An 18120-nucleotide genomic window follows, 5' to 3' on the forward strand; every position below is an offset into this window, starting at 1 on the left:
TCCAGGGGATCTTCCCGATCCAGGGATTGAACCCAGGTCTCCCGCATTGCAGGCAGACGCTTTATCAATCTGAGCTACCAGGGAAGCCCACTTTGTGAGCAACCTACATACTGGTTTCCATAATGGCTACACCAATTTATATTTGCACCAATAGTGTACAAAGACTCTTTTTTCCTCATATTCTCTCCAACACTATTTTTTTTTTGTCTTTTTGATAATAACCAATCTAGTATATATGAGGTGGTATCTCATTATGCTGTTTAACATTTCCCTGGTGATTAGTGATGTTCAGCATCTCTTCATGTACTAGTTTGGCCTATAGTTCTTTAAATAGATTTTTTTTTTGAGGGAAAGTTTTATTAAAAGACTATTTATGGATATATACATAGAGTTCTCAGAAAATTGTATCTTCAAGTTATTCAGTCCCAGGAAAAGTAGATGTACAATAATAAATATGTATGTAAATATCAACAGCAGTGTTTAGGTTCCATAATGACCTTAAAATTACTTTTGGAAACTTTTCTCTCAATAGCTCAGCATAGAATTGCAATGAAAATTTTTGATATGAAATCAAATTCATATAGAAATTATATTCTTAAGTATATTACATGCATATACAAAGTCTAAAAATACATATTCTCCATTTGAATATATCTGTTTTTCAATATCATCTGTTTTTTGTTTTTGGTGTGATTTTCTTTTTTGTCTCACTAAAGAATAAATTAAAATGCTTAACATTCTCTAAAACACATATTCTTGTTATAATTGCATTTCCAAAATCTTTATTTAGTTTCCTTTTACTATTTTTCCCTCTCTCCTCTTTCTCCATGCATGGAAGGTATAAGTGGATTAAAAATGATGGTCAATTTTACATGAGCTTCTCAGAATGAAAAAAAAGGCATTTTTATTTTTTAAACCCCTACTTGGGTTCAGTTTATAAGCACTGTGACAATGCCATTTCACTGTGTCATTCTGAATTCAGAATAACATTATGCAACTTTATATATCTTTCCAAGGCACAAGATACTGCTTTTTTTTTTTTAAAAGAAACTATTCTTATTTTATACTTATGTCCTATTGCACTAACAAAAATATGAATAAATAAAAAGTGCCCTATATATGACCAAGTATTATAACAATAGAAACAATAACAGAGTCAGGATAATATAACTTAAAAATTTTTTGTCACATCTAATAATTAGGCCATGGGTTGCATTTAAAATGAGAGAAGAAGTCATTTTAAATTCAGCCATTTCATTCTTACAAGAAAAGCTAAATTAAATATATGATTTTAGTCAATAGTTTTTATATCTTACTGGATAAGTGAGAATGTGCGTGCTAAGTTGCTTCAGTTGTGTATGACTCTGTGTGACCCTATGAACCATAGCCTGCCTGTCCAAGGGATTCTCCAGGCAAAAATTCTGGAGAGGACTGCCATGCCCTCCTCTAAGGGATCTTTCCTACCCAGGGATTGAACCCAAGTCTCTTATGCCTCCTGCACTGGCAGGTGGGTTCTTTACCACTAGCACCACCTGAGAAGCCTGTAAGTGAGAATAAATATATATTTACTGGATATAAATATAAATGTAAGGTTAACATCAGTTATAAATATTCAAGAATTGAAAGTACATATTTATGTACATGCACACTGTGGTTTTCTTGTTACTGTTTAAGAGATTTAGGCAGTTAAATACTGAGATGAATACTTATATTGTGCAAAAGAGGAATTTTACTAATTTGACTAATTTCTAAAACAGCTCTATACTATTTTTACATAAGTAATGATAGCATCTATTTAAAATAAAGAAGGGTATTTATTTTAAAATAAGTAAAACTTTGGAACTAAAAAATAAATCCTTACTATTTTGCTATTACATAATAATATTATTTCATTTCAAATAACTGTAATTGTGATCACAGTAAATCCACAGGAGAATTATTTAGTTTTTCCTTAAAAACATAAGAGATAAAGTATTTTATTCTTCCTCGGGATTTTAAATAAATAGGCTAAACTCTCTACTGATTCTACTGGACATTATACTTATGCCCTGTTGTCACTAAACTCCTTTTTGCTGGCTTCAGTGGCAAGGGAGGGAATTGACATCAATTGATTTGGTAGCACAGCACCACCACGTGGTTAATTTTGGAAAAACTCTTAGAAAAAAAGAACAATTAGGAATACTTGTTTGGGCTTCTTAGGTGGCACAGCGGTAAAGAATCCGCCTGCAAAGCAGAAGACACAGGAGAACCGGGTTTTACCCCTGGGTTGGGAAAATCCCCTGAAGAAGGAAATGGCAACCCACTCCAGTGTTCTTGCCTGGAAAATTCCATGGACAGAGGAATCTGGCGGGCTACATACAGTCCATGGGGTCACAGGAAGTCCAACACGACTGGGCAGGCACTCAACTGTTGTACATAGCCAAGCATACACCTCGATTTATTGTTTTTTGCCAAACATGAAAATGTCAGAGAAAAATACAAGGTGTTCTTTGTTTCTGTAAATATATTATTTTTGTATTTGTCATTTTCTGTTTTTAAGAATCGCACCTAACTTTCCTGATAGCTCAGTTGGTAAAGAATCCGCCTGCAATGCAGGAGACCCCAGTTCGATTCCTGGGTTGGGAAGATCCCCTGGAGAAGGGATAGGCTACCCACTCCAGTATTCTGGCCTGGAGAATTCCATGGGCAGTATAGACCATGGGGTCACAAAGAGTGCGAAGCAAATCAGCGACTTTTACTTTCACTTTCTTTCACCCAGTCTCAACTCTTAACCCTCCCCCAAGTTAACATAACCAATGAAGACTGTTTTCTGCCTTGTAAACGTTTCTAACCTGTGTGTGTGATAGTCTTTTCAGGCTCAAAGTGTCTAAAGCTGAATTCCTTGACTTCTCTCAACAGTAGCGTGCCTGCTCCCATTTTCTCCTTCCTGGATAACGCCCTACTTCCTCTCCAGTTCCTTAAAGCAGAAATCTAGGCTTATTTTTATGCCACTTCTATTACATTGAATTCCCCTTACTGAATAGCATGGGAAGCCCAGCCAATGATCCCCTCCCAAACCTGAATTAAAATTTCCTCCTCATGGGTTGACTTACAACCATCCTTGTTTCTTCTTTCTTGTATTACAAAGGCTATTCTCTGAGCCATACATCTAATGTTCATCCATTTTCTTTCTGAGTGAATTTCACTCTTGCCATTCATGTGTTTCTGGGTTCCATCACTGTTAAGATAAAGAGCAGATAGCATGTTTTCTATTACCATCCCCTGCATACACACACACACACACACATATATGCACACATTCACTCACTACATGCCAACCACACAAACTCATTGCAATTTCTACTGAAGACGCTGTGCTATTTTTCCAGCTGCATAGAAGGTAGCACCCTTCCTGAGCATTTCTGTCCATTTTTTCCTGTTTTTTTTAACATGGCTCTCACCCATGTCTCTCACCAAAGACTTCCTTGTGTCCCCCGGGCAATACTGATCCCACCTTACTCTCTTCCCCAAAAGTTACCATTTTTGGCCAAGCACATATGAGACTTTATGGTGGCTCAAATTTTAAATGCATCTGATCTTTCCACTATAGTTTAATCCCCTAAAGACACTTTGCCATTACTATATCTGTGTCACCATGATAAAGGAAATGCTTGAAATATATGGGGTTTTAAAAATTCTGTTAAAAAAAAATGTCTCATGTTGGTTTATTGCTTTAATTTCAGATGCAATATTGTTCTTAGTCCTCACATACCATGCAGAGTTCAACGTATTTTTAAGATATTTAGAAAAATATTGTTTCACTGATTATGCAAATGGGAAATATGAGACTCATTGGAGAAAAGTAACTTCTTCAAGGCTACACAAGTTGCAGTCAATTTATAGTATATGTTTTAAAGCACATAGTTTTAACTATTGTGAAGAACAATATAGGTTGGAAGTAAAATGTGACAGTGGTCATACAAGAAGTTAAAAATATAATTGTCCCTCCAGATGGTCATGATTTATACTGTATGTGCCTATAAAATGCATATTTTGCTTAGACATTTATAACAGTTGACAAAATCTTCTCTTTCTTAGGGAAAATATCACCATAAGCCCTCAGATAAAACACTAGATGTTCTTCTAATTCTCTTTTGTATTATGTTTTTATTTAGTGAATTTGTTCCAAAAATTATTGTCACTGAAATACAGGCTTAGATATGATGCTATGACTCTTAATGCATTAAATTATCAAAAATGTGCAGTCCTGCACAAAATCCTTGATAACGTGCCCATAGAAAAATTAAATTCATTTCTAGTGAATAGTACTGTAACAATGTTTATAGAGATACATTGTATTAAGTGTATATTCCTTCAGTTTAATAATTTTTGACAGACATATTTTGTCCTGTAATTTTATTGTTCTTTCAGAGTTTTTTTTAATTTTAATTTTAGAACTGAAATATTGTTTAAATTTATCAAAACAAAAATCTGTTTTAAAAATGGCCAGATTTCATTGTTTTTCCCTCTTACTAAAGGAACATTCTCATCTGAAAATGTGACCACTTTTAAAAGTCAAACAAAATAATGTTTGGCTTTTTTTGTGTGTGAAACACTGCGTTGAATTTCTTCCTCAGTGTAGATGATACCAGGCCCTCCCATAGCTCTCTCTCATGTATATACACACACACACTCTTCCTCATTTAATCCCCGATACACTATACACATATGTCTTTCAAATTTTGGATTTTTCCATAGCACTTATGGTCACTTTGGATGCTACAGTTTGCTTATTTATCTTACTGTTGTCCATCAAATCCCAGAAGAGAGTGAACTCCATGGGGGGTTTTTGTCCATTTCCAACATCTATCATGATATCTAGCACACTGTAGGATGTGTGTGTGCATGTGCTCAGTCGCTTCGGTCGTGTCCAGCTGTGCGACCCATGGACTGGAGACTCGCAGGCTTCTCTGTCCATGGGATTCTCCAGGGAAGAATACTGGAGTGGGTTGCCACGTGCTTCTCCAGGGGACTTTCCAGATCCAGGGACTGAACCAACACCTCCTGCATCTCCTGCATTGCAAGCAGATTCTTTACCACTGAGCCAAAAGGGAAGCCCACACAGTTGGATATTCAAGCAATATGTGTGGAAAAGAGGAATAAAATATACATTAATTTTGCCCTTAACTTCCTCTCTAAGGTTATGATTTCCTCATACCTGGTTCTTTGCATCCCTCTTCCAGGATTACATCCTCAGACAAGTGCACCCTATCTGCTCTATGTAATGTCTCCCCAGCTGTTTTTCTGTCCCATTAGAACTGTTTTCCTCATAAATCTTACCACTAACTGAAAAGAATTATTTATTTATTATTTGTTCTGTCTACCCTTCTTCTATAAAAAGAAAAAAAAAAGGACTTAATTTAACTCATGAACCAAGAGATCCTCAGTTCCTACTGTAATAAAATCTAATCAAATATTTGATTCAAATTATGTAGATTTAAATTAATTTGAATAAATCAATTAAAGAAGTAGGTACAGACATCACCTATGGATGATTTAATATGTAACTTGAGTCCTGGTAGAGTTTTAGAGTGATTTATTGTAGAATAAGAAAGTGCTAGGAACAAATAAATGAATTGATTACTGTAATTATCAAAACTATTTAATTGATTGGGGAATTTGACTTTCCCTATAAAATGATGCTTGATCTGAAAGTCAGGGAGTTCAGACTGGTATCATAATGGCTTCCCAGGTGGCGCTAGTGGTAAAGAACCTGCCTGCAGATGCAGGAGACATAAGAGACTTGGGTTTGATCCCTGGGTCAGGAAGACCTTATGGAGGAGGGCATGGCAACCCACTCGAGTATTCTTGCCTGGAGAATCCACATGGACAGAGGAGTTGGTGGGGTATGGCCCATAGGGTTGCAAAGAGTCTGACATGACTGAAGTGACTTAGCACATCCATACACACACATTGGTGTCATAAACCTACTTTACAAGAGCTTGTTCTAGTGTCTTTTTAACCTTGTTCGTCTAGTATAAATCTGTTTTCTAGTTGCCTGCTTGAAAAGCATCTTCTCTTTCAGATACATAACAGCCTTCGGTTATTTGAGTTCATTGAGAATTTTCCTTCCATTAACCATTAAGATCTATAATATGATTGAAAGAAGAGAGTTGTTTCTAAAGGATGCATTTTGTTCAGAGGGAGGACTCTACTACTATGGTGAAAGATATATGTGCTCATCATAAAAACTGAAGCTGTATCAGTTCAGTTCAGTTGCTCAGTCATGTCTGACTCTTTGTGACCCCATGGCCTGCAGCATGCCAGGCCTCCCTGTCCATCACCAACTCCCCGGGTTTACTCAAACTCATGTCCATTGAGTCGGTCATGCCATCCAACCATTTCATCCTCTGTCATCCCCTTCTCCTCTTGCCTTCAATCTTTCCCAGCATCAGGGTCTTTTCAAATTGAGTCAGTTCTTTGCATCAGGTGGCCAAATTATTGGAGTTGGAACTTCAACATCAGTTCTTCCAATGAACATTCAGGACTGATTTCCTTTAGGATGGACTGGTTGGATCTCCTTTCAATCAAAGGGACTCTCAATAGTCTTCTCCAACACCGCAGTTCAAAAGCATCAATTCTTCAGTGCTCAGTTTTCTTTATAGTCCAACTCTCACATCCATACATGACTACTGGAAAAACCATAGCCTTGACTATATAGAAGAGTAGAAAGTAAAGAGTGATGAAAGCACAAGCTACTGTGGGTCAGAGTAGAGTATAACTGAGTCTTATGCTCAAGGTCTTCCAGGCTGAAATCAAGGTGTAGACCAGGGCTACAACTGATCTGAGGCTTAGAGTTTTTTTGGTTTTTGGTTTTTTTTTCTCCCTAAGTGTACTAGTTTTGGCAGAAGTCATTTTTTTATGGCTTTATGACTGCTGGCCCTACTTACTTTTCAGGCTGTTGGTCAAGGTCCGGTCTCAGTTACCATATGCACCCCAGGCAGGTAGGTTCCTACATCACAAATGTACTTCTTCAAGGCCAGGAGCAATTAGTAGCTTCTGCTAAACCTCACATGATTACATCAGACCCTTTAAATAAAAATCTCCCTTGTAATTAACTCAGTGTTAAGTGATTGAAGACCTTGATTATATTTGCATTATTTATTTTTCCATAAAACTTAGCAAATTCATGGTATAATACTGCATTCCATGATTTCAGTTGAGAGGGCCCTCACACACTCAAGGGTGTAAAATTATACAAGAGATTATATTGTCCTGGGGGCAAGAATCTTCAGGAGAGGCTGGAATTTGGTCTACCAAAGCTGCTTCTCAGATTCCTCAAAATATAACTCTAGCTACCCATTTTTGCTCAACATTTTCTGGAAAAGTGACAAGGCCTGAAAGAGCCCAGGGAGTTATTCTCTTGTATTTTATGACAAAAATTGTTCTTCCCTCTTTGAAATGAGAAAATCATTTGGCACTTAATATTTTATGTAGCTTTACATGACCTGGACTTCAGCAAAGTGAAAGCATAGAAAGTGGATAAAAAGATAGAAGCAAAAGATAATATCTTGATTAATTTCTCCCTTTATATACTATCTTATTTCATTTCTCCACAGTTGTTTTCTTACCATACTACTCCCTACAATGTGAATTACCTCTTGAAAACTCTGGTTTGCTAACCTCCCTTTATTGAAACATCCCTAGGAGAAGGAGCTACTCAACTGAATTCTCTTCAATCAATCATTTCCTTACTTTTCTAGAAAGGTTCATAAAATTAAATGTGCCCCAAGCAGTACCACAACATTTTCTATTTAATGTGGCAGAACTAAATTAACTTCATCATAATGGATTTCTGTTATAGAATATGATTCATTTCCTAACAATAACAAAAAATTCTGTTTTTTTCTATACTTATTTCAAATAATAAGACTTTTGTTGATTGCAAAGTTAGATGAACTTCATTCCTCAGCACCACCCCATCTTACCCTGCAGCCACAAAAAGTGGAAGACAGTCTGTCAGATCAGCTGGATAAAGTCAACTAGAGAGAGACTGGTATTGATTTTTTTTTTTCCCCTCTCTTTCTGAGTTATCCAGTTTTATAAAATGGCATTACCTAAGGGCCAGGATCATGAAGAAATAGGCCATCTAAGATATTACTTTGGCATTTTTCCTACAATTTTCTTCAGTTATTTAATCACTGCAGGATGTAAGTTTTCAGTCATAAAAGAATATCTGTATGTACAGAAAGTTTATTTCATCTCACTCTTTATCTCCACAACCACTAAATATTTGCCTGCAGTGACAGGTCAGGAGTTCTTAAAAGACAGAAATTATGTCTGATCTCCTAAAATGAAATTTAGAAAAAATTGTTGTTGTTGTTGTTGTTTTTTAATTTTCCCTTCATTTCTGGACTTGAAACGACTTTCAATGTGGGGAGACAAGTCCATCAGTGGCAAGTCCATAACAGTGGCATGTTTGTTAAGTAGGTAAATAAAATTGAGATATTGTCAAGAAATAATTTGCCTAATCCTACAATCAGAAGCCTTCCAATATCTAGGAGAAGTAGAGAGAGAAAGGAAGAATAGCTGGTACCAACTTTTTCATTTTAAGGGAGTTAATTCTGGTACAGAGAAGGGTGTAAGTGTCAGCCAAGGCAGATCAAATAGCTTTCTAGACAAATGGACCAAAGACGAAGTCAAAATTGTCTTACATCAGAAGTTACGGATGACTATGATAAAAATTATATTGTTTAACATTTATGGAGCATTTGGAGTTTGCAAAAACAAGCTATATTTTATAAGTTTGTACAGCTTATAAATTATACATAACTCAGATATCTCTTTGGCATCCAATTCCCCTTGAATACATCAAAAGATGGGAGACTTAGTACTTCTACAAACAACTCAGTCAGTAAGCAAGATGGAAAACCTTATTATCTTTGTCTCTTCTGTCCTCCTGGAATGTTTTCCAGGTCTTATTGATTGTAGGCAATCAATATCTTTTAACGTTAATTTAATTTTGCATGGTTTCATTTGTTAGAAACTTCTTCCTTTTTAACTTAAAATTGACATATTTAGTAAACTAAATTATTGTTAACTCTCCATTGAAAGACTTACAGAGTATACCAAGCTGATGTTCAACATGAGAGCCCTTCAATATTTGAAAAGGTTTGTCCTTTTTTTTTTTTTTTTTGTCTTGTTCTTCTTCATTCCAGGTAAAAATTCTCAGTAATTGTAACAGTTTTGTGTTTTTGGTTTGAATGATATTTGCTATCCTATTCTGGCAATTGGTTGTCTTTTCTTGAGCCCAATTCCTTTAACAAAACACAGTACTTTAAGCTGTAGGCTGATTAAACCAGTAACATTATGGGATCATCTCTTTATTGAGATACTGTGTTTCTATCTGTGTAACCAATAGCCATAATATCAACCATAGCATATTATGCAATAACTCTACTTTTATTTATATTAGTTGGAAGTTGACAAAAATCAGTACTATATGTAAAAACTTACTAGCTGAATAAATGAAAATATAAAAATTAAAATAAAGCATTGAATCCAAGGCAAATAAATATATGAGTAAAAATTGGACAAATTTAAACAAAGTAAAGGGAATAATTACAGGGAAAATAAAGATAGATTCCCCCTGAGTGAAAATTACTGTAAAAGAGACTTTATTTCAAATTTGAGAAGTGTTACTGTTTGCTATAATAAACTTGATTAATTTGTGATTTTGTATTTCATACCAATTTTTCTTCCTTTTCTTTTCCCTTCTTCTCAGGAAATGCATAAAACAGCAATCTTGTCCTTAAAAGAGTGAAAGGTACCCACTCTATTTCCCCCAGGTGTACTAAGGCCCAAAAGGGACATATCAACACAACATTGGAGTCATACTAGAGGGAATTAATTGAGAAAGCAGAAACTTCTAAAGGTCCCAGAAAATCACCGTGTTAATTAATTATATTCATGTTAATTTCATGTTTTCTTAGTTTGTCATAGGTGATTAGAAGTCAGAGCCAGTGACCTTAAAGTTTTCATTTTAATTAAGCAGTGCAGCAGCAGCATATTTCTATAATGCAATATTTCTAGTTATTGGGAACATAAAACTAATATTCAGAAAAAGTGTAAATGTAAGCAAAGTGGAAAATCAAGGATCAATGACTCCAGCGACAAATTACATCCAAATATTCTGTCTAATGTGGTTTTTTAATTATATATGCTTAAAGCCTTAGTGCTTGGTCAAATATCCTGATAATGCATTATAGTACCTACCAACTATATGTATAAAGCTGACAACACAAAGGCCCAAAACTAGACCTTGCTGCTGGCAAAGACTGAAGGCACAAGGAGAAGAGGACGATAGAGGATGAGATGGTTGGATAGCATAACCAACTCAATGCACATGAGTTTGAGCTAACTCTGGGAGATAGTGAAGGACAGGGAAGCCTGGCGTGCTGTAGTCCATGGGGTCACAAAGACACAGACAGGACTTAGAAACAGACCTCAGCCACACACATAGACCTTTTACAGCAAAAACACTTACATTCAAAAGTATTTAATAGAAAAGGGTATTATCATCAAAATAATGAAAATCATCCAACAACAAAATACATTTTGCTATGCCAAATTCTCAGCTGAAATGAAAAAAAAAAAAAAAAGGCATTAATTTCAATTTTGTGGTATTTGTAATTACTGCTTAGAACCACCAGATGTCAGTATTGGATAAAAACAAAATACTTCTTCGATAACTTGATCTGCTATTGTAACTAGTTGCTGCTAAGGCGCTTCAGTTGTGTCCGACTCTGTGCGACCCCATAGACGGCAGCCCACCAGGCTCCCCCGTCTCTGGGATTCTCCAGACAAGAACACTGGAGTGGGTTGCCATTTCCTTCTCCAATGCATGAAAGTAAAAAGTGAAAGTGAAGTCACTTTGTCGTGTCTGACTCTCAGCGACCCCATGGACTGCAGCCTACCAGGCTCCTCTGTCCATGGGATTTTCCAGGCAAAAGTATTGGAGCGGGGTGCCATTGCCTTCTCCTTTCCTGTAACTAGTTAGAATAAGCCCTTCCTAGCATTATGCGTGTGCATATGTCATTTTAATGTATGCAACTGATTATCTTTACAAGTTCAGTTCAGTCAGTTCAGTCGCTCAGTTGTGTCCGACTCTTTGCGACCCCATGAATCGCAGCACGCCAGGCCTCCCTGTCCATCACCCACTCCCAGAGTTCACTCAGATTCATGTCCATCGAGTCAGTGATGCCATCCAGCCATCTCATCCTCTGTCGTCCCCTTCTCCCCCTGCTCCCAATCCCTCCCAGCATCAGAGTCTTTTCCAGTGAGTCAACTCTTCCCACGAGGTGGCCAAAGTACTGAAGTTTCAGCTTTAGCATCATTCCTTCCAAAGAACACCCAGGACTGATCTCCTTCAGAATGGACTAGTTGGATCTCCTTGCAGTCCAAGGGCCTCTCAAGAGTCTTCTCCATAGTTCAAAAGCATCAATTCTTCAGCGCTCAGCTTTCTTCACAGTCCAACCTAGGCACATTTACAAGTGGTAGCTTTTTTTCTTGAAATGTTTAACTTGTACTTCCCTTACCCACTGATCTTTAAAGGAAAATTACAATTTGCTACTAACTTGCAAGTTACTCTGCAGCAAGGTCCTTCTTCCTCCCCACATCCTATATGAAAGTATCTCTCACTTTTGTTTTGTCCTCCCTATAGCCATTAGATTTTGAAACAAAGAAAGCTTACACTTTTAAAGTAGAGGCCTCCAACGTTCACCTGGACCACCGGTTTCACTCCGCGGGCCCTTTCAAGGACACTGCCACGGTGAAGATCAGTGTGCTGGACGTGGACGAGCCGCCGGTGTTCAGCAAGCCACTCTACACCATGGAGGTTTATGAAGACACTCCCGTAGGGACCATCATTGGTGCTGTCACTGCACAAGACCTGGACGTGGGCAGCAGCGCCGTTAGGTAAGAAAAAGCAGTGCTTTCTGTTCTATGTGTCAGAAGGAGAAGGAAAAGAAGACTCTCACCATGCTTGTATGAATGATTTAGTTATAGAATGCAATGCGTGAAAATGTAATGACTTTTCATGGTAGGTAGAATAAAGGAAGAGCCATTGGGCTTCCTTGATAGCCCAGCTGGTAAAGAATCCACCTGCAATGTGGGAGACCTGGGTTCAATCCCTGGGTTGGGAAGATCCCCTGGAGAAGGGAACGGCTACCCACTTCAGTATTCTGGCCTGGAGAATTGCATGGACTGTATAGTCTATGGGGTCACAAAGAGTTGGACACGAATGAGCAACTTTCACTTCACAGGGTCTGAGCAAAAACATCTGATAGAAATCCCTGTAAGGGGGTTTAGTAGTGACCGGATATCAGACTTGTCACTCAAGCTGATTAACCTCAATTTTTTATCCACAAAAGGGATTTAGTAGTCAGCCTAAAAGGATGAGTCTTACAAATAACGATATTAAGATACGTTCACAGTGCCTGAAATATTACTCATATATAAAATACATTTTTCAATTCTAAAATCTCTGTCCCCTACCCAAATTTGGTGTTTGCAAAAAGATTGTTTAACCATTGGTAATTTGCAGTTTATTTTTTCACTGTGGCAATTGTATCTCCTGATAGAAGCACAATTTCAGTCAGATTTAAGGTAAGATGCATTGTGGAGTTGGTCAAAGTCCAGACTTGGCAAGGAGCTCCTTATTGGCATACGGCTGCTGAGTAGTGAGTCCGACAAAGCAATCAGTAAGACAATTGTAAGAAAGTGTAAGAAAGTGCAAGAAAGTGTAAGAAAACACTCACTCTTCCCCCACCCATACATGCCACTTATATTGCTCAAACATGGTAGCATTCCTTTTTCCTCACTTATAAATTGATCCTGTAAGATATTCTGAGATTTGTTCTGATTCCACTTTGCTTCTTCTGGATACTTAATCTGTGCCATGTGTTGATGCACCTACAAAAAGGGCAGGAGGGGTGGGGAATACAAGAAGAAAAAAAACAAAAACAAAAACAAGAACATATCTACAAAACAGAAACAGACTCACAGACATTGTGGTTGCCAAGGGCGGATGTGGTGAGGGAGGGAAGGATTGGGAGTTTGGGATTACCAGGTGCCAAGTAAAAAAGGAACAAAGAGAAAAATGGGGTTTGTTCTGAATCTTCTAACTCTAAAGGGTCGAAGCTTAGTATACAAAATCAAAACCAAAGAATACATTAAACAGACTTTTAAAGCAAAACAGTACTCTGTTGCATAGGAAAAATACATAGATGCATACAAGATTTTAAGTCATGGGGTAATTAGTGATTTAAAAAAAAAAAAAAAAAAAGATCAACCTTTCAGCAGTAGCCTCAACACTTTCATAGCATAGAGAAAACTCTCAGGCAATGGCCTGAAAGCATGGAAGCTCTGCTCTTTGTATGTGTCAAATCTATCCCCTAACGTGGCATGGATGCCTTCCTTCTTGAAGTACCTCTGTGATCAAGAGAGAATTCTAAAAGCCTTGAGAAAGGGAAGAAAAAGTGCCATTATTTAGCACTCTTACCTATCAGGTTGAATCCTAGCTCATTTCCTCATTGGGTTCAACTTGTTATACATGCTCAAATTACTGCATGATTCACTTTCAGTTAAAGTCCAAAAAAGTCTGTTTATTATCAGTGTTCACAGGGGCATTCTCAAGAATCTGCTGCGTTAGTAGTTGTTATACATTAATCTGTCATCATTCATCAGTCTTGTTCCTGAACACCCTGTGTATGCTGCCAGTCATTGTGAAAGTAGAAAACGCCTGCTGAGCAGATTTACAGGTAATTTCAAGAATATAAACAGAATGGAAGAAATACTGAAGGTTATAAAGAAAACAGTAAAATATGTAAATAAATATGGATTTAAACGCTCTACACTTCAATAGATGAGAATTGTGGCACATAATGGGACATGATATCTTAGGGGACATGGTATGTTGTTTAATTTGCTATATGTTCTATTTTTGAGTACTGATCATAGCATGATAGGGTCGAGATAAGAATAAAATATTATTTTAATGAAATACTTAAAAAAAATCAGAGCATTTGCAACTAAAAAATATCACCCCGTAAAGGTAAAGGTGAGAATTACAAACTTCTAAGCAAAAGGAAATAATTAGATACAAGTGTGGGAATAAAGGAAGGCTACACTGTAGAGAAATTCTCCAGTTACAAGCCTATCTTCTTTGTTTTTCATGTCACAGAAGCTAGTGTCTGACAAGTGCTACTTTGAAATAAGAGAGCATCCTTAGTCTTATTTCTAATGGGTGGCAGCCTGATTCACTGAAGCTGCAGACACAGATGGATCTAATTGATCCCCATGAGGCGTTGTCAAAAGACAGAGGTGGTTTAGAATCAACATAAAAGTTCTCTTACTTTCATGTCCTTGGAGGAAACAGTAGACTTGAATCAAGTCAGTTGAGGAATGTGGAGTATGAATCACTTCTAAGCCTAAAACATGTTTGCTCACACAAAAATGATAGTAAAAAGGTTATAAAAAAATAGCATCAAAATGACAAATTACTTGGCATGTGTAGGTATGTTCTGTTTGTTTTCCTTTGCTTTACTGGTTTGCATTACCCTTTTCATAGGGTTATTGTGCCTGGTATTAATTTAAGACTAGGGTATTCCACATCACTGAGTATTTTATTAATATTATTATTTCATCATCACTGAGCATAGCAAAGAGCCAGAAAGCAATGGCATTAACCGGGACTACACAACCTTAGAAGAAAGGTTCAGTTAGGTGTAATGCCCCCACAAATAATCCATGTCCTGTCTCCTCTTGCCATGAGCTTAATTTCTAGCTATTGTTTCCTCTACATTTCTATTCTTTGTCATCTTGTTGTTGTTCAGTCCTTAGATCCTGTCTAACTCATTGCCACCCCATGGACTGCAGCACAGCAGGCTTCCCTGTCCTTCACTATCTCCCAGAGTTTGTTCAGACTCATCTATTGAGTCAGTGGCACTACCTAACTCTTTCATCCTTTGCCAGTCCCTTCTCCATTTGCCTTCAATCTTTCCCAATATCAGGGTCTTTTCCAGTGAGTCAGCTCTTTGCACCAGGTGGCCATAGTATTGGAGATTCAGTGTCAGCATCCGTCCTTCCAATGAATATTCAGAGTTGATTTCCTTTAGGGTTGACTGGTTTGATTTCCTTGCAGTCCAAGGGACTCTTTTTTTTTTAATATATAATTTTATTTTATTTTTAAACTTTACAAAATTGTATTAGTTTTGCCAAATATCAAAATGAATCCACCACAGGTATACATGTGTTCCCCATCCTGAACCCTCCTCCCTCCTCCCTCCCCATACCATCCCTCTGGGTCGTCCCAGTGCATTAGCCCCAAGCATCCAATATCGTGCATCGAACCTGGACTGGCAACTTGTTTCATACATGATATTTTAAGAGTCTTCTCCAACACCACAATTCAAAAACATCAATTCTTTGGTGCTCAGCCTTTTTTATGGTCCAACTGTCATATCCCTATATGACTACTGGAAAAACCATAGCTTTGACTGTATGGACTTGTGTCAGCAAAGTCATGTCTCTGCTTTTCAATACACCATCTAGGTTTGTCTCAGCTTTCTTTCCAAGAAGCAAGTTTTTTTTTGTTTTTTTTTTTTAATTTTATGGGTGCAGTCATCATTCACAGTAATTTTAGAGCCAAGAAAAATAAAATTTATCACTGCTTCCACTTTCCCCCCTTCTATTCACCATGAAGTGATGGGACTGGATGCCACGATCTTAGTCATACACAGTGGCAATTAGCTAACAGCAAATAGTGATGTCATCATAGCTTATTCTTTGGCCAGAGTTTTTTAAGCATCACAGTGATTATTTTATAGCAAGAGAATCTGAGGCCTAGGAAAACTCAATTACAACTTCAGTAAAATGGGAAGGACCTCCTTGATGGTTCAGATGGTAAAGAATCTTCCTGCAATGCAGGAGACCCAGGTTTGATCCCTGGTTTGGGAAGATCTGAAGAAGATTAACCCCCTCCAGTATTTTTGCCTGGAGAATTCCATGGACAGAACAGCCTGATGGGCTAGAGTCTATGAGGTCACAAAGAGTCAGACATGACTGAGTGACTAATATGAACATAATTCAGTTCAGTTCAGTTCAGTCGTTCAGTTGTGTGCGACTCTTTGTGACCCCATGAATCGCAGCACACCAGGCCTCCATGTCCATCACCAACACCCAGAGTTCACCCAAACTCATGTGCATCGAGTTGGTGATGCCATCCAGCCATCTCATCCTCTGTTGTATCCTTCTCCTCCTGCCCCCAATCCCTCCCAGTATCAGGGTCTTTCCCAATGAGTCAACTCTTTGCATGAGGTGGCCAAAGTACTGGAGTTTCAGCCTCAGCATCAGTCCTTCCAATGAACACCTAGGACTGGTCTCCTTTAGGGTGGACTGCTTGGATCTCCTTGCAGTCCAAGGGACTCTCAAGAGTCTTATCCAGCATCACAGTTCAAAAGCATCAATTCTTTGGCACTCAGCTTTCTTCACAGTCCAATTCTCACATCCATACATGACCACTGGAGAAACCATAGCCTTGACTAGACACACTTTTGTTGGCAAACTAATATCTCTGCTTTTTAATATGCTATCTAGGTTGGTCATAAATTTCCTTCCAAGGAGTAAGCGTATTTTAATTTCATGGCTGAATCACCATCTGCAGTGATTTTGGAGCCCCCAAAAATAAAGTCTGACACTGTTTCCACTGTTTCCCCATCTATTTCCCATGAAGTGATGGGGCCAGATGCCAATGATCTTCGTTTTCTGAATGTTGAGCTTTAAGCCAACTTTTTCACTCTCCTCTTTCACTTTCATCAAGAGGCTTTTTAGTTCCTCTTCACTTTCTACCGTAAGGATGGTGCCATCTGCATATCTGAGGTTATTGATATTTCTCCTAACAATCTTGATTCCAGCTTGTGCTTCTTCCAGCCCAGCGTTTCTCATGATGTACTCTGCATATAAATTAAATAAGCAGGGTGAAAATATACAGCCTTGATGGACTCCTTTTCCTACTTGGAACCAGTCTGTTAGCTAGATTCTAATTATTCTTCTAATAAAGGTTGATTGAGGCATTTATCTATGTTTTTTAATTGCTTTGTAATTCCAGAATTTGGGGGAATACAAATAAAATTTAATAATTTTCAGTAACTTGTTAAAATATAATGTCAAAACATGTCAGTAAAAAATATACAATATTTGAAACGAGTTGCCAGTCCAGGTTCAATGCATGATACTGGATGCTTGGGGCTGGTGCACTGGGACGACCCAGAGGGATGGAATGGGGAGGGAGGAGGGAGGAGGGTTCAGGATGGGGAACACATGTATACCTGTGGCGGATTCATTTTGATATTTGGCAAAACTAATACAATTATGTAAAGTTTAAAAATAAAATAAAATTAAAAAAATAAAATTAAAAAAATACAATATTTGATTATTTAATATGTGATAACCATGGATCTTATTATATGCCTGCAAGCATTCTAAACACTTTAGATAGGTTCATCTTGTTTAAAACTTACAATAACTTTACTTAAACCTGAAAAGTGTTGTATTCAAGTATGTGAACATTGACATTGGTCAGGCTAGAAATATAAAATAAAAAAATACAGTTCTTTTGCTGACATTCTTGTACATATGGAAAAAAAATGGTTTTCTTGTGGTTCAGTACCTCTTATTTTTCTAGACAACTACAAAGTTCTTACAAGATTTAGATATAGCTAAGAATTTATTGACAAATTCAGTGGATTTATGATATAGATCTATAGCTCTAATTTTTATAAGGATTGGGTCTTGATATCCAATGATGTATTTGCTTTTATTTTAAAACAAATTTTGCATTTTTGTAATGATATGATGGCTGAATGTCCAGATAATAGTTATGATGGTGAATGTCTTGAAGATATCTTGACGTGCTTCACGTACCTCCTCAGAATGAAGCAATGTCCAAGTCTATGTTTTTTGTCTCCTTGTTGTATTTTCTTTGTTTTTGGTCACACCACATGGAATGTGGGATCTTAATTCCCTGACTAGGGATTGAACCCATGGCCCCACATTGGAATTGCTGATTCTTAGCCACTGGAT

General features: G+C 37.4%; 1 protein-coding gene across 1 annotated transcript in view; it reads left to right on the forward strand.

Moving 5' to 3' along the window:
• The window catches only part of CDH12 (cadherin 12), a 490487-nt gene that overhangs the window by 424829 nt on the left and 47538 nt on the right, over nt 1-18120 (forward strand). The window contains exon 7 of the mRNA XM_055554844.1: nt 11702-11955. Within this exon, the coding sequence (XP_055410819.1) occupies nt 11702-11955 (254 nt within the window). The remainder of the gene's footprint in view (nt 1-11701; nt 11956-18120) is intronic.

This window comes from Bubalus kerabau, chromosome 18 (genome assembly GCF_029407905.1).
Source record: "Bubalus kerabau isolate K-KA32 ecotype Philippines breed swamp buffalo chromosome 18, PCC_UOA_SB_1v2, whole genome shotgun sequence".
Taxonomy (NCBI): Eukaryota; Metazoa; Chordata; class Mammalia; order Artiodactyla; family Bovidae; genus Bubalus; species Bubalus kerabau.